At 61.0% G+C, this 18,774-nt stretch overlaps 2 protein-coding genes across 2 annotated transcripts; one reads left to right on the top strand and one right to left on the bottom strand.

Annotated features, from left to right (window-relative positions):
• Window positions 1-2,801: 2,801 nt before the first annotated feature.
• On the bottom strand, window positions 2,802-9,610 carry RCVRN (recoverin). The gene is made up of 3 exons (XM_030544980.1): window positions 9,037-9,610; window positions 4,090-4,201; window positions 2,802-3,519 (listed from the first exon to the last, which is right to left on the bottom strand). Exons 1-3 carry the CDS (start codon window positions 9,415-9,417, stop codon window positions 3,434-3,436), a joined length of 579 nt encoding a protein of 192 aa, XP_030400840.1. The 5' UTR covers window positions 9,418-9,610; the 3' UTR covers window positions 2,802-3,433.
• Window positions 9,611-13,585: 3,975 nt separating this feature from the next.
• LOC115641656 (transmembrane protein 100-like) lies at window positions 13,586-15,476 on the top strand. The gene is made up of 2 exons (XM_030544993.1): window positions 13,586-13,853; window positions 15,048-15,476. The coding sequence occupies exon 2, from the start codon at window positions 15,077-15,079 to the stop codon at window positions 15,452-15,454; it is 378 nt and encodes a 125-aa protein (XP_030400853.1). The 5' UTR covers window positions 13,586-13,853; window positions 15,048-15,076; the 3' UTR covers window positions 15,455-15,476.
• The last annotated feature ends 3,298 nt before the right edge of the window (window positions 15,477-18,774 follow it).

Genomic DNA, 18,774 nt, shown 5'->3' with positions numbered 1-18,774 from the left:
GCCTGCAGCGTGGCACAACCTCTGTGGGGGAAGAACGGGACAGGGGGCGAGTCCCTGGGGATGCACAACATCTGGGGGTGGGGGGATGCCCCGTGGCCGTGGTCCAGTGTTCTTCAGGCATAGTGTCTCGTAGGTGGGGAAACTGAGGCAGGGAGCTGGGACATGGTTCTGCCACTGTGTGATCTTGAAAAGAGAGAACACCCAGGAGTCCTGGTTTCCAGCCCTCCTCCCCCAACCACTGGCCCCCACTCCCCTCCCAGAGCTGGGGACAGATCCCAGGAGTCTGAGGCCCAGCAGCCCAAGTTGCCACCCAGATCCTTTGGTCTCTGGTTGGAGGGTTCCCGTGTGGTGGCTCCCTTGGACCTGTGGGACCTGGGCCCTCTCTTCCTGTCACTGGGCTTGACAATAGCAGGGGGAGGGTGCCCCTGGTGGATGACAGAGGCTGTAGCAGTGACCCCCCACCACAGAAAGGCTTATGCAGTGGCTGTGGGGACCTAGATTTGGTCCTGGGAAGTTGCCTCTTGCTGGCCACTCAGGAGAGGTGGAGCCAGGCCAGCTTCATCTGCTGGAGAAGGCTGGGCTAGCTGGGACAGTGGATTGGGAGTGAGGGGCAGCGGCAGGGCTGGGCTAGCAGGGGGCTGTGGGTGGGGAGTGAGGGGCACCGGCAGGGCTGGGGTAGCTGGGGGCTGTGGGTGGAGAGTGAGGGGCACCGGCAGGGCTGGCTGGATCCCAGGGCCAGGCTAGCAGGGGGCTGTGGGTGGGGAGTGAGGGGCACTGGCAGGGCTGGGGTAGCTGGGGGCTGTGGGTCGGGAGTGAGGCACTGGCAGGGCTGGGGTAGCTGTGGGCTGTGGGAGGGGAGTGAGGGGCACCAGCAGGGCTGGGGGGCGGGGGAGGCCCAGGGCTGGGCTAGCAGGGGGCTGTGGGTAGGGAGTGAGGGGTACCGGCAGGGCTGGGCTAGCTGGGGGCTGTGGGTCGGGAGTGAGGGGCACCGGCAGGGCTGGGGTAGCTGGGGGCTGTGGGTGGAGAGTGAGGGGCACCGGCAGGGCTGGCTGGATCCCAGGGCCAGGCTAGCAGGGGGCTGTGGGTGGGGAGTGAGGGGCACTGGCAGGGCTGGGGTAGCTGGGGGCTGTGGGTCGGGAGTGAGGCACTGGCAGGGCTGGGGTAGCTGTGGGAGGGGAGTGAGGGGCACCAGCAGGGCTGGAGGGCGGGGGAGGCCCAGGGCTGGGCTAGCAGGGAGCTGTGGGTAGGGAGTGAGGGGCACTAGTAGGGCTGGGGGTGCCATTCCCTGGGCCGGGAGCTTTGCCCAGCTCAGATGCTGCCATCTGTCCCCTAGGTGCCAGGCCCTGGCTGATTAGGCCAAGCTGCTTAGGGCTGTGTTTACACTGGGCTTTCGGCACTGGGCCCAGAGCTCATCCTCGCTAACGGGATTGGAAGCAGGGCCGGGGGGGCCCTGTTACATAACCCCCGCCCTGCCAACAGACCTAGGACACACGGATTATCCCTGTAATGCCTGTCAGGGCAGCAGGAAACAGCCAGTGGGGGCTCGTATGCCATGGGTTAGAGCAGGGGGGCTGGGAGCTAGGACTCCTGGGTTCTCTCCCTGGCTCTGGAAGAGGAGTGGGGTCTAGGGGTTAGAGTGGGCGGGCTGGGAGCCAGGACTTCTGGGTTCTCTCCCTGGCTCTGGAAGAGGAGTAGTGTCTAGGGGTTAGAGTGGGTGGGCTGGGAGCCAGGACTCCTGGGTTCTCTCCCCGGCTCTGGGAGGGGCGTGGGGGCGGGTGCTTACAGGAGGAGGGGGTCACGGACAAATGGCTTAGTTTGCCAGCTCGCACCTGCCCCTTCTAGTGGTGGCACGGGGTACTTACTGCTCGGGGGGGGTCCCCGGGGGCCCCCTTCTGGCAGGGCGCTTGGTGTTGCCCCTAGTGGCCAGGCTAGTTCCTGCTCCTGCCTGCCAGCTGTAGCAAGAGCTGGTGCTGGAGGTGGCCGGTTCGATTCCTGCCTGGCCCGCTCCCTCCCCCAAGAGGCCGGGCAAACGGTTACACACAATGCTCTTTATTGAAAACCAGACACCAGTACAGAAATGTAAGACAAATGCCCTTTGTCTTCCCTCCTTCCACCCCCACCAGCGCTGGGTCGGGAATCCTGCTGGCTCAGGGGTGGGGAAGAAACGAGACAGAAGCACAAACTGCAGAACACAACATGAATGTGGGGGGTGTTTTCCAAACAGGCTTCAGTGTGGGGGTGTGAATGAGCTGCCTCGGGCCCATGGAGAGAGGGGAAGAATCAGACCAAGGGGGCAGGAAGAGAAGACGCAAATGGAGAAAGGCAGAGCGCTTTTCAGGGCCCTGGACTGTGGTCATTGGTTTGTGCCACTTGAGGGTTTTTTGCTGAGGAGCCGTGGCTGGAGCGTTAGACGAGGAGACAAGATGCCTGGGTTCAACGCTTGGCTCTCAAGCTGTCTGGGCAGCGCCCGCGGCCCCGATCTCAGTGAGTCTGAGTTTGGGCAGCACCCAGCCCAAGGGGGCCCCAATCTTGGTGACTCTGTTTCTGGGCAGCGCCCAGCACGAGGGGGCCCCGATCTCAGTGACTCTGACTGGGCAGTGCCCAGCCAGACAGGGCTCCAATCTCTGTGACTGGGTCTGGGCAGTGCCCGGCCCGATGGGGCCCCAATCTCAGCGACTCTGTGTCTGGGCTGCGCCCAGCACAACAGGGCCCCAATCTCAGCGACTCTGGGCAGCGCCCGGTGCAATGGGGCCCCAATCTCAGCGACTCTGGGCAGCGCCTGGCACAACAGGGCCCCAATCTCAGCGACTCTGGGCAGCGCCCGGCGCAATGGGGCCCCAATCTCAGTGACTCTGTGTCTGGGCGGCACCCAGCCCGACGGGGCCCTGATCTCGGTGCCTCTCTGGCAGCACCTTTGTGTGATCCTTCTCTTCCATCGGCCATTTCTCCCCTCTCATTTCCCATTCTCTGCCGCCCTGCCTTCTTTTTAACCTCCATTCTTTCTCATTCCTTCCTTCGCTCCTCTTACATCCCTCCTCTTTCCTTCATTGCTCCAGTTTTCTTTCTCTCCTTCCTCCTATCCTCCCTTTCTCATCATCCTCTTTCATCTCCCATGCTTTCCCCCTGCTCCTTTCTGCCACCCTGGGGCTCTTGGGGCGGGATCCCCCCTCCCTAGGCCCCCCACGACAGCCTGTTTGGAAGCGGCGGATGGTCTGTTGGAGGAGGGATACAGCTACCCGGGGAAAGGGGTGAAGACTGACATGGCAGCGTATGCCTGGAGATGGGTTGGGCCCCTCTCGCATGTCCTGTTTCATTCATTCATTTCATTGTTTTCTCAATCGTTTTCTCGCTCACTCCATGCATATGGTGGGGGAGTGGCGCCTGCTCTCCCCCCAGGTTGCTGTTCCCCTCCCGGCCCGGGACCTCGGCCTTCCTATTTCTTGGGTTCGTATTGGATCAGATTCATGATGGCTTCGTTCTTCATCACCCCGGAGATGAACTCCCCCTCGGCGATTTTGTCTGGGGGGGGGGGAGGATGGAGGGAGACAGGAGAGGAGGGGTTAATAAGGTGCAATATAGAGACCTTCCCCTGTAGGGGGCGCTGGCTCCCATCTGGCCCCAGGGCAGGGACAGGCTGGCTCAGGGGGGTCAGGGAATGGGGCCTGGGGCCTTTCCCCTCTAGGGGGCACCAGCTCCCATCTGGCCCCAGGGCAGGGAATGGGGCCTGGGGCCTTTCCCCTCTAGGGGGCGCCAGCTCCCATCTGGCCCAGGGCAGGGAATGGGGCCTGGGGCCTTTCCCCTCTAGGGGGCGCCAGCTCCCATCTGGCCCCAGGGCAGGGACTGGCTGGCTTGGGAGGGCAGGGAATGGGGCCCAGGGCCTCTCCCCTCTAGGGCTGGGGTTCGTTGTAGGTTAACAGGGCTTCAGGCTTTGACCTGAGGTGCCGTGTGGAGGGAGAGGGGGTGTGTGGCACCATTAATACCAATATGGGGGCACTGGGCTATCTGAGCAGCGCAGCTCTGAGCCGGCCAAGGTGGGGCTAGGCCGTGGGGCGATGGAGAGTGGGGGGGGGGCCCTGACAGATCCCTTACCGTTTTCCCCCTTTTTGAAATAGTGCCAGAGCTTGTCGGCTCGTTTCTGGGGGGTGTTTTCATCCTCAGCGAGCATTTTCTGCTCTTCAGGGGGAATCATCTTAAATATTGCCTGTGGGCAGAGACACAACATTTGATATCTAGCCGCACCGCACCCCACCCCAGAGTTCGCTGCATCTCCATGCTGAGTGAGGGGTCCTGTATACCCATCTGCTGTGCCCCACCCCAGAGCTGGCTGCATCTCCACGCTGGGCAAGGGGCCCTGTATACCCAGCCCCCCCTGCCCCACCCCAGAGCTGGCTGCATCTCTGCACCAGGCGAGAGGCCTCCGTATACCCACACCCCACCCCAGAGCTGGCTGCATCTCCACGCTGCGCAAGGGCCCCCTATACCCAGCCCCCCCGCTGGCCTCACCCCAGAGCTGGCTGCAGCTCACTGAATTTTCCCAGCTGGTGGGTGTATGAAGCTGGTGGTTTATTGCTGCATCCCAACTCGGGCCGGGGGTGGGGCAGGGGTTAGCTCTGCCTCCCTCTCCAAATTAGTGCAACTAGGCAGAGACCAGCAAACCATGTGGACCTGGCTCCCAGCGTCCCATCCCCCCACCCCCACCAGCGCTAACCACTAGACTGCACTGCCCTCCTAGAGCAAGGAGAGAACCCAGGCATCCTGACTCCCAACTCCCCTCCTCTAACCACTAGACCCACCTCCACACCACAGCTGGGGCTAGAACCCAGGAGTCCTGGCTCCCAGCCCCCTGCTCCCACCGCCATGGCTATTACGGTGTCCGTCCCCACCCCCCATAGCCCGTGTGACCCTCATCTCAGCTGTGTTCATATGATGCTCTAATGCCCTTGCTGCCAGCCCCAGCTGACTGCGAGGGGGGGCATTATTAAGATTTCCCCCCAGTCTGGGTTCAGGAGATTAATCTGAGCCGGGCGCCGACTAGAATCCGAGCCCTGAGGAATATTGCAAATAATTAAAGGGTCCCCAGGACTGACCAGAGGGCAACTTAACCCAGCCTCTGGGAACCGCTGTGCTTGGGAAAGGGATGTAGGGGGGACAGGAGCTGTCTGCCAGGGAAAGAGTGGGGTTAACCCAGCCGGAGGGATAGGTGTAGGGGTGGATGGGTTGGGGGGTGGATGGACAGAGGGATGGGTGTAGGGGTGGACAGAGGGATGGGTGAGGGGTGGCTGGAGGGGTTGATGGATGAAGGGAGAAGTGTTGGGGTGGGTGGCTGGAGGGGTCAGTGGGTGGATGGAGGGGTGAGTAGATGGAAGGGTGGATGGAGGGGTGGGTTGGTGGACGGAGGGGTTGGTGAATGGATGGAGGGATATGTGCTGGGGTCGGTGGAGGGGTGAGTGGATGGATGCAGCGCTAGGTGGAGGGGTGGGTGGAGGGGTCGGTGGATGGATGGAGGGATAAGTGTTGGGGTCGGAGGGTGTGGAGGGGTCGGTGGATGGATGGAGGGATAAGTGTTGGGGTGAGTGGATGGATGCAGACACTTTCTCTTCACTGCCTGCCATGAGTCCCAAACACCCCTGCATTCCAATCAGCAAAGTCCCCCATCTGCTCTGTGGAGGCAGCTGTTTCCCAGAGGAGGTTTCTGATCTATTTCCAAGGTCCCTAGTCCTGCATCCCTACCCGTGCCTGGTGAGACTCATCCTCCCACCCAAAGATCCTCCCCTGGCCTCTAGCCTGGTTCTCAGAAACACCTGCCCTCTAGCCAAGAACCTCCACCCCAAGGCCCCCAGTGTCTTGCCTCCCTGTCGCCTTCTCAGCAAAATCAAGTGGCAGGTAGTTCCACTGACCATCCACATATTTTCCCCTCCTCCTGCTATTAACAAGCAGGTGACTCTTTATCTTACCCTCTGATCCCACTCTACATTCATGCCCATTGCAGCGAAGGGCTAATCCCCGATTTACAGGGGATCACAGAGCCTGGCTGGTGAGAAGGGGGATGAGGGTGAATACGTGCTAGGAGAGGCATTAGCTGATCAGATGCCACCAGTAGCCGGGTAATTTGGGATCAGATGGGACGGGGAGAGGTTCGGACACCAGCTTTTGTTCTGAATACACAAGACTTTGCTGGTGAGTCGCTGGTTAACCCTGCCTTGCAGGAACAGAACCAGGAAGGATAAAAACCAATTATTTTTGGTCTTTATTTGAAAAAAAATATTTTAAGTTTAAATCAGAATTTTTAGAATTCTGCTATTTAAATGATTCAATTTTCCCATTTAAAACGAAAGCTGTGAGTCACCGGTTTATCCCATACTAAAAAGGTACAATGAATAAGAACCTGACAATATTAAGCTACCTAGTTGCTTAAATAAACGTGCAGCAGACCCTGCTAGGAAGCAGAAAGACGCACAAAATCTCGGGTAAAGGCACCCGGGAGCTGTAAATCACCGTGTTTGAATGGTTCTGTCCCACGTACAAATGGAAGAGTGGGTTAAAGTCAGTGATTGAAATGGAGGAATTTAGAGTGGGTGATTTCAATCGCTGTGATTTAAAGCCAGGCCCCACCCACCAGGGCCGCCCAGAGGAGGGGGCAAGTGGGGCAATTTGCCCCAGGCCCTGGTCCCCACAGGGACCCCCACAAGAGTTTTTCAAGGCCCCTGGAGTGGGGTCCTTCCAGCCCGGGACCTGCCGCCTGAATCCTCTGGGTGGCCCTACCCCACCCCACTCCCCACACACACTATGAAGGCCTCAGAGGTTGTGATGGGCCACATTTCGTCTGCTGTTTTCTCCCCATCAAAAAATGGACTTTTCAGAACCCAGAAAGATCCCAGAGAAGGGGGGAGAAAAAAGGCTGAAAGAGATTTTTTCACATGCGAATTGGCTTTCGATTTTGAAGGTGACCTTTGACACTCACCCCGTCCCCACCCCAAAAGCGGCTGATCGAAACCCCTCCGGAAACGGTTGAATCTAAACCCATAGGGGGAAAAGCTTGGGGTCAAGTTAAATGGCGGCTCAGCTCCAGGGTGGCTTCCTGTTTCTTCAGGAGCGGGGACAGATTCCTACCGAGTCGGTTTAAACCCGTCCGGGTCTTGTCCCCTCCCCAAAACCGTCCTTTTATATATATATAAAAAAACTTAGCCATCTTTTAGCCTCTCTGAAATCCAGTAGCAGGTAGTTCCCCAGGCCCTCCATAGACTTTAGGTCAGGGTAACAGCTGCCCACCCCGCCCTGATCCAGTCCCAAGGGAGATCAAATCCACTGTGCCATTCAGATTGACTTCTGATGAAAGACACTATCCCAGCATAGGCTGGGGGGGGGGGGGGGATATCAGCAGCAAAGGGAGGTTTTGGACACTAGGGGGCATTCAACCCACAGATTGCAATACAGGCCCTATCCCCGGCTTTGGGAGGGGCGAGGCTGGTGGTCAGAGCAGGGGAGCTACTGGGAGCCAGGACTCCTGGGTTCCATCCCTGGCTCTGGGAGGGGACTGGGGTCTAGTGGTTAAAGCAGGGGGGAGCTGGGAGCCAGGACTCCTGGGTTCCATCCCTGGCTCTGGGAGGGGAGTGGTGTCTAGTGGTTAGAGCGGTGGGGCTGGGAGCCAGGGCTCCTGGATTCTCTCTCCAGAGAGGAATAAATCATTTACTCAGCCCCTGCCGCCCTCACGTCTAGGCCCCCCGGGTGCCATGAATGCCACCGTCACTGAGGCTTTGGCCCCCTCTGGGAATTGCCCTGCTTGTTTTTAGGGTGACCTCTCTTGTCTCAAAGCCACTCCTCCCCCCCCCCCGAGCCTTTCTCCTCCTCCTCCTCCTCTTTGCAGTGGCAAATCCAGTTTAAGGCCTGTTACGTTCTGCCCCAATACTGCCCCGGCCCCCACACAGCAGCTCTGCAAGGGCCGGGTGAGGCCACCCTGAGGAAATTAACTGGGGGGGGAGCTGCTTTCGGCCAAGCCGCTTTCAGCCTCCATTTGGGCGGGGGGCTGGCAACCAAAAGGCTCGGCCCAGGGAAATTAGCGTAACAGGATTTTGTGCGGGGGGTGCGATCCCATCAGGGACGGCTAATGCCATTTGCAAACTACGCAAATCTTGATCGGGGCTAATCCACTGTCATGCTGCCCGGCGTCATCCCGCCACCTGCCTGGGGGTCAGGCAGCCCTGGGGCCCGTCCCCGCTCCGCCAAACAGGCTGGCGGCAGGCGTGTTCCTGGTGCCCCTTGGGAGCGGGGGGCTGACAGCGGGCTAGATGGGCCCGGGGGGGGCAGGGAGCAGGCAGGATACCGGGGTAAATGGGCCCATTGTGACGCTGCGTTAACGGAAGCATCTGACACGGGCGGTGACGGGTTCAGCGGGGAGCCCAGCCTCGGGAGCCATGCTTGAATTGAGAGGGGGGCCCTGAGGACAGGCCATGATGCTGGCTGAGGGGACCAGTCACCCCAGCGGGCAGAACATGCAGGATTTGGTTTCATTTGCCGCGAGGGGGAATCGCGGTCGGAGCCGGGGAAAAACTTTCTGGCTCGATGAGCAACAAGAATCTACTCAGAGTGCTGTGGCAAGCCTGCGTATCTACCCCTCCTCAGGGCACTGCTGGGAAGGAAGCTTGCAGCACACCTTGTTCCCCACAACCCTTGTGGGGCTGAAATCCCTACAAGACACTGCTGTGGGAGTACTCACATTGTTCCCCCATCCCCAGGGCACTGCTGTGGGGAAGCTCACAGCACTCCCTCAGGGCACTGCTGTGGGGAAGCTTGTGGCACCCCCTCAGGGCACTGCTGTGGGGAGGCTCACAGCACTCCCTCCGGCCACTGCTTCAGAGAAGCTCACAGCACTCCCTCAAGGCACTGTTGCAGAGAAGCTCACACCACCCCCCTCAAGGCACTGCTGCAGGGAAGCTCACAGCATCCCTTCAAGGCACTGCTGTAGGGAAGCTCGCCGCACCCCCTCAGGGCACTGCTGTGGGGAAGCTCGCAGCACGCCCCCCCTTGCCCCAGACTCACCGTGATGATCTCCAGCACCTCGCTCTTGCTGATCTCCCCATTGCGGTCGACGTCGAAGAGGGAGAAGGCCCACTCCAGCTTGAGGGTGGTCTTGCCGGAGGAGGTGAGGTGCAGGGCGATGATGTACTCCCGGAAGTCCAGCGTCCCGTCGTCGTTGGTGTCGAAGCTGCGGAAGACGTGCCGGGCGTAGACCTTGGGGTCCGAGTTGGGGAAGAAGTTGCCGTAGATCTTCTCGAACTCGGCCCGGCTGATGCGCCCGTCCGGGCACTGCTTCTGGAAGCTCTCGTACCACTTGCACAGCTCGTCCTCCGTGTACTTGGTGTTGAGCTTCAGGTCCTCCAGGATCTCCTTGGACAGCGCCCCGCTTTTACTGTTCCCCATGGCGCCCCGAGCCTCCGCCCTGATCCCCGGCCCTGATCCCCGGCCTAGCGCCCTGACCTCCGCTCTGATCCCCGGCCTAGCACAATCCTCCACCGAGAGCCCCGATCCTCCGCCCCGACCCCCAGTCCTAGTGCCCCGATCCCCGGCCTAGTGCCCCGATCTTCCGCCCCGATCCCCGGCCTAGCGCCCCAATCCCTGGCCTAGCGCAATCCTCCACCGAGAGCCCCGATCCTCTGCCCCGACCCCCAGTCCTAGTGCCCCGATCCCCGACCTAGTGCCCCGATCCTCCGCCCCAATCCCCGGCCTAGCGCCCCAATCCCCGGCCTAGCACCCCGATCCTCCGCCCTGATCCCCGGCCCTAGCGCCCCGATCCTCCGCTTGGATCCCTGGCACTTGGAGGTTGATTCCTTGGCTCCGTCTCCTCTCTCCCGAGCCCTCACACTCCCCCGCTTATATAGACTCCCTGGGAAGGTGGGGGGGGCTCTGATAGACACACACACCTCCCCTCCCCAGATACACACACGAGGCTATTTCAGGAGCGCTGATCACATTTTTGGCCAGGGGATGAGAAGCTCTTTAGCTATTAAAGGGAGATTGGCAGCTCTGAGCCACCTGGCGAATTGTCGGCCGCTGCCCTTGTGCACCCACCTCCATGCAGGCTTCGCCGCCTCCCATGGCTGTTATCACCCCCCAGCCCAGGTACCCCTAGCCCAGGTACCCCCCGTATCTCCCCACCCCTAAACAAACCCCTCCATCTTCCCCCAGCCACCCCCTCTATCGACCCACCCCTAGACAAACCCCTCTATCTACATCATCAACCCCCTCTATCTCCCCCCAGCCACCCCTAGACAAACCCCTCTATCTACCCTAACACCCCATCTAACCTATCTATCCCAATCCACCCCCCTCTATCCACCCCCTCTATCTATCTATCCCCAGCCACCCCCTCTATCTATCTATCTATCTATCCATCCCCATACAAACCCCTCTATCTACCCCAACACCCCATCTAATCTATCTATCCCAATATACCCACCTCTGTTCACCCCCTCTATCTGTCCCCATCCACACCCTCTATCTATCTATCCCAATCCACCCCCCTCTATCCATCCCCTCTATCTATCTATCTATCCCCAGCCACCCCCTCTATCTATCTATCCACCCCCATACAAACCTCTCTATCTACCCCAACACCCCATCTATCTATCCCAATATACCCCCCTCTATTCACCCCCTCTATCTGTCCCCATCCACACCCTCTATCTATCTATCCCAATATACACTCCTCTATTCAACCCCTCTATCTATCTAGCCCAATCCACCCCCCTCTATCCACCCCCTCTATCTATCCCCAGCCACCCCCTCTATCTATCTATCTATCCATCCCCATACAAACCCCTCTATCCACCCCAGTCCCCTCGGAGAGCCCAGGAGTCCTGGCTGCCAGCCCCACTGCTTAAGGGAGAGGCCTGTGTCTTAAGAACTGTAACATCCAGTGGGCTGAGAGAACTGCTCGATCAAATGGCTGCCTAGTGTAGGAAGGTTAAAGATTTCACCTGGGCACAGAGCTTTCATTTTCTTTGGGAACTCTCTCTGACTTGCTGTGCCGACCACTTAGAACCACTTACAATCCAGCTTTCTGTTGTTAATCCCCGTTTTCTATTTCCCCTAACGCCGTGTGTTTTGGGTGAAGTGCTTGGGGGAATCTCAGCTCCGGTTACAAAGCCAGGCACATTGTCCTCTCCACATTGAGGGAGGGGCCGTCTGGCCAGGTTTCTGACCTGGGCAGGACGGCACAGCCCTGGGCGCAGGCTGGGAGCCGGGGGGATTTGGCTGGGGTCTTTCACGGTGTGATTTGTGAGTGGCTCTGGGAGCATTCAGGGGTGTGGGGCTCCACATGCTGTCCCTTGTGCTGAGCGATCACCACACCTGGAGGGGTTTGCTGGAGGTCACTAGCAAAGCATTGGGAGAGACAGCCCAGGCTGGAGAGTTAAGGGGGCATAGCGGTACCCCAGTTCCAGGTTGTACCCCATGGATCCTGTCAAACCCTCCCAGAGCTGGAGAGAGAACCCAGAAGTCCTGTTCCCAGCCCGTCTGGTCTAACCACTAGACCCCACTTCCCTCCCAGAGCCAGGATAGAACCCAGGAGTCCTGACTTTGATTCCCCCTACAATTTGCTCTTTAAAAACACAGGAGGGCTTTTGTAACTTTAGCTAGATAAAGAGATGTGTATGAAGATAGATAGATGGGGTGCCTGGGGGTAGATAGATGGGTTTGTATAGGAGCGGGTAGAGAGATGACTCCTGGCTCCCAGGACCCCCCCTGCTCTAACCACTAGACCCCACTCCCCTCCCAGAGCTGTTTCATGTGCCCCTCAGTGGCTAATTACAACGGGCCTCAGCTAATTATAGCCACTCTGTGCCTTGTGCCATATGCTTAATCGGCTTTGGTGGGTCAGATCTGTCAGCAAAGTGGCATTAGTGTCACGGCTGATCTGTCAGGGACAGAGACGGCTCTGTATCATGGGGGGTGGGGGTGAGGGCAGAAAGGGGACAGAATCACGAGTCAATGGGATTGGGGGAACCCACAGCTAGCTGATCCCCATTTCCCACAGGCCTCTGGGTCGAAGTGTCCTGAGGAACCAGGGAGCTAAACACCTCTCTGGGACCCCAGCACTGAGGGATGAGCAGAGGCCGGACTCCTGAGTACTAGCAGTGATGTAAAGCTTTGCACCTTGTAATCCCCCCAGCTGGAAACAGAACCCAGGAATCCTGGCTCACAGCCTCCACACCCCAGCTCTTACCACTAGATCCCTGCCCCCTCCCAGAGCTGGGGATAGAACCCAGGCATCCTAGCTCCCAGCCCTCCTGCTCTAACCACTCATCCCCACTCCCCTCCCAGAGCTGGGGATAGAACCCAGGCGTCCTGGCTCCCAGTCCATCCCATTCTCTAATCACTTGCCCCAGATCTGCCTCTGCAGGGTTCCTAGAGTCCTCTGACCATCCAGTCCTGGCCACTGTAGGTGCCAGGATACCAGGGTAGATGGGCTTGAGGTCTGACCCAGTCTGGCTGTTCCTGTCTTCCTGTAACCCAGGCCAGAGCTTTTCACTCAGTGATGGCTGCTTCCAGCCCATATCTGACGACTGAGCTAGAGCGGTTCTCTTAGAACAACATCTAGTCCTACTGTGAAGAAGCCAGGTGATGGAAAATCCACCCGTCTCATGATGGAGGCCGCGGTGCATCATGGGAGATGGAGTCCAGCTGATGGAATGGGGCCTATGGCAGGAATGGGGATGTTAGAGCCACAGAACTACAACTTCCATGAGGCATTGCAGCAGTCGAGCCGAGGGAGGAGGCCACAGTGCATCATGGGAGATGGACTCCCACTGGGGAGCAGCCCTTAGGGGAAAATGGAGATATCATGGTCACTGAACTACAACTCCCACGAGGCATTGCAGTAGATGAACCATTTGAGGAAGCCATGGTGCATCATGGGAGATGGAGTCCAGCTGGGGAATGCAGCCTATGGCAGGAATGGGGACATTAGGGACACAGAACTACAACTCCCATGAGACAGAGAGCAGCCCAGATTCCCACACCAGCCACATCCCTCTCTAGTGTGTTGACACATGTGTGGGGTGTGTGGGTTTGGGATAGGAGTGTGTGGCGGTGAAGGGGCTGGTAACGTGTGCGGCTGGGTCACGTGTGCTGTCACAGTGTGTATTTGTGAAGCAGTGCTGTGTGTGTGTCCCTCTGTCCCTGCTGCCCCCTGCTGGAGAGGATATGGCCTGGTGTGTGTGTGTAGTGAGGGGTGTCTGGGAATTCTGTGTGGAGGGATAAATTGTATGTATGTATAGACATTGTGGAGGGGAGTTGTGTGTATGGCTGGTGGTGGGGTTGTGTTTATAAGGAAGTTGTGTGTATGTGCATACACTGTGTGCTTGTAATGTGTGTGTGTGCGTGTGTGTCCCTGCCGCCCCCTGCTGGAGGGGCTGGTCCCTGCTCTGTGTCTGTGTGTCTGTAGCCGTCGGGGTGGGGGGAGCCGGGTGGGTGCGACCCAGTCCCCATGTGGCGCTGACCGTTCAGCAGAGGAACTGGCTAATTGGCTCCTTATCATTTCATCTGCCGAGTTGAGACGCCACTTGCCAAGAGGCGGGGGTAGGGGCGGGGGGCGGGGGGCAGGGTTCTTGGCCAGGGTTATATTAAAAAGAAAACAAAATTATTGCACTTCTGCCAGGCAGATAAGGGAGAGACGGAGCCTGGGACGGGGACAGAGAGAGAGAGAGAGAAAGACAGAGCAGAGAAACAGAAAGAAGGTGCAAAGGGCTGGAGCAGGGGGCAGAGGGCGGGGTAAGGAGGACGGAGGGAACGTGAAAGAGGAAAAAGAAGTGGAGAACCCAAGCGCTCAAAAGGCCGTGGCCCCGGGCAGCTGTGAGGTAAGGCGAGGAAAGGACGTGCGACCCCCCTGCCCCATGGGGGCCCAAGGCAGAGCCTGGCAGCATTCGGGGTGGGCAGTGGGGGGCTGGATGCTGGAGGGTAAAGGAGAAATCAGGGGCAGCAGGGAGAGGAGCCCATTGGGGGGGCTTCCACCTGGTATCTGCCTGTGCCCCACGGCTGGGACATCAGGCTGCACCTGCCTCACATCTGCCTCGCCCAGCACATCTGGAATGGCACCCTGCCCCCACCCTGCCCCCCGGCTGGGCTGCCCTGCACACCTAGAGTGCACCGCACAGCTGGCCTGCTGCCCTGGCCCCACCCTGCCCCCCAGCTGCGACCCCCTGCACATCTGGAGCGCACCGCACAGCTGGCCTGCCGCCCCGGCCCCACCCTGCCCTGCCCCCCAGCTGCGACCCCCTGCACATCTGGAGCTCACCGCACAGCTGGCCTGCTGCCCTGGCCCCACCCTGCCCCCCAGCTGTGATCCCCTGCACATCTGGAGCGCACCTCACAGCTGGCCAGCCACCCCGGCCCTGCCCTGCCCCCCAGCTGGAATGCAGCCCACCCGCACTCCGGCTCATACGCATGTCCCCCAAGACAGGTGCCCCCGCCACTGCCCTGTCCGCCCCAACGCTTCCCCGCGGGGCTTCTAGAGGCGGCTTTGCAGGACACCCTTGGCCTGGTTCCCCTGCCATCGCCTCCCCGGCGGGCCTCACAGGTCCCCGGCGCCTGCCTCAGAAACCTGGCCGCCCCATGGCTGCTCTGCCATGCAGGGGCCTTCTGACCCACATGCATCTTCCTTCCACTCCCAGACTGGGGGATGGCTGGGGCACCCTGCACTGTGGCTAATCCATGCACCCCAGGGCCCATAGGGGGCAGATGGGGGGTGTGGTCGGGGTGTTCTATGTCAGGGGAATATTTATTGTAGGGTCGTAAACCAGGATTCTGGATTTAAAGGTACAGGCTCTTTTGTGCTATGCCGCAGGGCCACGATACGCTCTGCTGGGGTGTGTGTGTTTTTGTAGGGTCCTCCAAGCCAATTCTTTATTTAAAGGCACAAGCCGCCTTTTGGTGCCTTGCGGCAGGCGGGGGAAGCAATGTTATTGTAGGGTCTTTGGGCAGGCGTCTGGGTTTGTAACTTGGTTCCCATAACCCCAACCCCCGTCTCCCTCCGCTTCTCTCTCCCCGGATAGGAGCTTGCACCCACCCTCCCCCGCCTGCCATGTCTGCCCCCCCGGCGCCGTCTGACCACGTGACAGTGAACATGGCCACGGAAGAGGTCCAGATCCAGCTGTGCCCGGACCCACGTCTGGTGAGCACGGCTACGGGCGGCGTGGAAGGCGCCTGCCACAGCTGCCTCCTGCCCTTCAGCGTGGTGGCGGCGCTGATCGGGGTGGCGGTGACGGCCCTGGCCTACGCCCGGGATGCCCAGGGCTTGGTGCTGGGGGTGCTAGGGCTGTCCCTGCTGGGTGCCGGGGTGCTGGGCCTGGCCGGGAGCTACATGACCTACCGCTGCCGGGGCCGCAAGATCAGGGGCTGGAGACGCGGCAGCTTCACCCTGCTGGTGGGGGACCAGCAGCAGAAGAAGGCGGTGGTGTGAGAGTCTGATCCAGGTTGGCACGGGGCTCCAGTCCGGGTTTGGGCTCCATCCCGACTCCGATCCGGGCCGGTGCAGGGCTCCAGTCCATGTTCTGCCTCCATCCCAATTCTGATCCAGGCTAGCGTGGGACTCCAGTCCAGGTTCTGCCTCCATCCCGATTCTGATCTGGGCCAGCGTGGGGCTCCAGTCCAGGTTCATCCTCCATCCCGATTCCAAACCGGGCCGGCATGGGGCACCAGTCTGGGTTCCGTCTCCATCCTGACTCCAATCCGGGCCGGCGTGGGGCTCCAGTCTGGGTTCCGCCTCCATCCCAACTCCAATCCGGGCCAGCGCAGGGCTCCAGTCCGGGTTCCGCCTCCATCCCGACTCTGATCCGGGCCGGCGTGGGGCTCCAGTCCGGGTTCTGCCTCCATCCCAACTCCAATCCAGGCCGGCATCGGGCTCCAGTCCGGGTTCCGCCTCCATCCCGATTCCGATCCAGGCCAGCGTGGGGCTCCAGTCCGGGTTCTGCCTCCATCCCAACTCCCATCCGGGCCGGCGCAGGGCTCCAGTCCGGGTTCCGCCTCCATCCCGACTCTGATCCGGGCCGGCGTGGGGCTCCAGTCCGGGTTCTGCCTCCATCCCAACTCCAATCCGGGCCGGCGCAGGGCTCCAGTCCGGGTTCCGCCTCCATCCCGACTCTGATCCAGGCCGGCATCGGGCTCCAGTCCGGGTTCTGCCTCCATCCCGATTCCGATCCAGGCCAGCGTGGGGCACTAGTCTGGGTTCTGCTTCCATCCCGAGTCCGATTTGGGCCAGCATGGGTATCCAGGCCGGGTTCTGCCATCACCCAGAGTCCCCTGGCTGAGCCATCCTACCTTCTGCTGTGTGGGACCTGCCCTGTGTTGTGTGTCATTGCCCCTGTACTGCAGGTCACAGGGGATTCACCTTTAAACAGAACACTCCCTCGCCCAACTCCCCTGCATACAAACATCACAGCCTCCAGCCCTGCCTCAGAGTTCAGTTGCAGCCCTCTTGCCGCATGAAACTGCACGCCAATGGGCCCATCTAGCGTGGCATCCCGCCGCCAGCAGCCACCGGCATCTGCTGCTGTGGAGGAATCGCATGAGACACCCACACCCAGTGCGCGATTATGGAATAATTCACCTGGATACTGAGCTCCTGCCCTCGCTGAGAATCCTGTGGCCAGGAGTTCCACTGGCTGGACACAAAAATATCTCACCCAGATCCAGTCTCCTCCCTGCTGCTGGTGGGCGGGCGGTGATTTAAAGGGCCAGCACGGAGCTCAGAGAGCGGACGGGGTCCAGGTAGGGGAGGTCTCTGTCCCTGCTCGGGGGCTGGGTTAGTTGTAAAGGTTTCTGAGGACGGTAGCGCTTTGGAGCTGGGTAGATCAGGTGCTGCGGCCTCCTCTGGGGTGGGGAGCGGAGGCCGGTTATACGGGGACCTGGCGCCAGGATGCGGCCCCTCTGAGGCATGGCGAGGGGGCTGGTTATATGGGGATTTCCCTCCCCCCCCAGTCCCTGAGCGCAGCGCCCCCTTGGGCCGCTCTGGGGCACCGGGGCCCTGTGTCGTGCCAGGCCGGGTGGGAGCCGCCTGCCCAGTTGTTGCCATCTCAGTGTAAACAGCCAGAGCTTATCAGCCCCGGGCTGGGCTCCGGCCGGGTCAGCGCATTGTTCGCAGCCTTGTGCCCGGGCCGTGCCCGGCGCCCCCCGGCTTATCTGCATCCCGCATGGGGGCTGGGGGCGGTGAGATTAGAGGAAGCACATGGGGGGGGCAGCGCCGTGGAGAATGGATCTCTCTCCTCACTGCAAACATAACCCCCCCTGCCCTGCCCTCCCCTCCCCCACAGCCCCCCTATCCTACCAAACACCCCCCTGCCCTGCCCTCCCCTCCCCCACAGCCCCCTCCTCCCAAACACCCCCCTGCCCTGCCCTCCCCTCCCCCACAGCCCCCCTCCTCCCAAACACCCCCTGCCCTGCCCCCCTCACATCCCCCTCTCCTCCCAAACACCCCCCGCCCTCCCCTCCCCCACAGCCCCCTCCTCCATGACACCCCAGTGACACCCCCCCCCCCACAGGCCTCGAGCTCCAGGCAGAGGGAGAGGGACGTTGTGTCAGGAACCCGCCAGGCTGCCGGCGCAGCCCTAGGACATGGGGCCTGGCCCCTCTAGGGGGCGCCGGCCCCCATCCAGCCCCAGGACAACACAGATGGCAATTTGCCCCCCTTCTCGTGTGTGAAACGAGTTTGCTGGGTCTCAGTTACATTTCCAGGGCCTCCATCCCCACCCTCCAGCCCAGAGCTGGCTGAGCCCTGGACTCTGACCCCCTCCCCCTCCAGCCCAGTCCACTAGAGGAGGGTCTCTGAGGAGATGCGGGGGGGGGCATTGAGGGGGTGGAGCAGATCTGGGACCTCCTGCTGGGGATGCACCCAGGAGTCAGGCATCAGAGACCCGCCCCCCAAAAAAGATGCGTCTGAATTACTGGCTGGGCTGCACCCAGCCCACCCTCTTGGGGCAGAGCCATGGGCAGCGAGCAGCTCCCAAATCCCCAGCAGGGCAAAGCCCCTCTGCTCCTCCCTCCCCACACCCCAAGGACACAGGAGATTTGGAAGGGGTGGATCCCAGCCCTGATTCAGCAGAACCCAGGAGTCCGGGAGCCTCTGGCTCCAGCAGAGCAGGGGTTAACACCTTGGCTGCCTCTCTCCCAGGACTGGGGGGGGGGGGGGTCCATGGGCTTTCCAGCCTGCGGCTGCAGCCCTGTTTACAAAGGACCTTTCCTGTTCCCAGGGTCCCTGCCCTGGCGCTGTGGGGTCAGTCACCCACCCCACCCCTGCAGAGCTGGAGGGGGGGGCGTGCAGGGCTGGGCTGGACTAGCAGGGAGCTGTAGGTTGGGAGTGAGGGGCCCTGGGCTCCCCCCCGTCCTGCCGGTTTCCTTCACTCCTGACCCACAGCCCCTGCTAGCCTGGCCCTCGGCTCCCCCTCCCAGCTCTGCCAGTGCCCCTCACTCCCGACTTGCAGCCCCTGCTAGCCCGGCCCTGGGCTCCCCCCAGCCCTGCCGGTGCCCCTCACTCCCGACCCGCAGCCCCTGCTAGCCCGGCCCTGGGCTCCCCCCAGCCCTGCCGGTGCCCCTCACTCCCGACTCGCAGCCCCCTGCTAGCCCAGACTTTGGCTCCCCCCAGCCCTGCCGGTGCCCCTCACTCCCGACTCGCAGTCCCCTGCTAGCCCGGCCCTGGGCTCCCCCCAGCCCTGCCGGTGCCCCTCACTCCCAATCTGCAGCCCCTGCCAGCCCAGCCCTGGGATCTCCCCCAGCTCTGCCAGTGCC

Source organism: Gopherus evgoodei, unplaced genomic scaffold (genome assembly GCF_007399415.2).
Source record: "Gopherus evgoodei ecotype Sinaloan lineage unplaced genomic scaffold, rGopEvg1_v1.p scaffold_35_arrow_ctg1, whole genome shotgun sequence".
Classification (NCBI taxonomy): domain Eukaryota; kingdom Metazoa; phylum Chordata; order Testudines; family Testudinidae; genus Gopherus; species Gopherus evgoodei.
This window is presented reverse-complemented; position numbering and strand designations above follow the sequence as displayed.

What these genes read in the sequence shown, in the direction of transcription:
- RCVRN (XM_030544980.1), bottom strand. Translation starts at nt 9,417, where the DNA reads ATGGGGAACAGTAAAAGCGGGGCGCTGTCCAAGGAGATCCTGGAGGAC. An exon ending in AGGTGCTGGAGATCATCACG is followed by an intron (nt 4,202 to 9,036) that starts GTGAGTCTGGGG and finishes CTCTGCCCACAG; the next exon opens with GCAATATTTAAGATGATTCC. An exon ending in TTTCAAAAAGGGGGAAAACG is followed by an intron (nt 3,520 to 4,089) that starts GTAAGGGATCTG and finishes CCCCCCCCCCAG; the next exon opens with ACAAAATCGCCGAGGGGGAG.
- LOC115641656 (XM_030544993.1), top strand. Translation starts at nt 15,077, where the DNA reads ATGTCTGCCCCCCCGGCGCCGTCTGACCACGTGACAGTGAACATGGCC.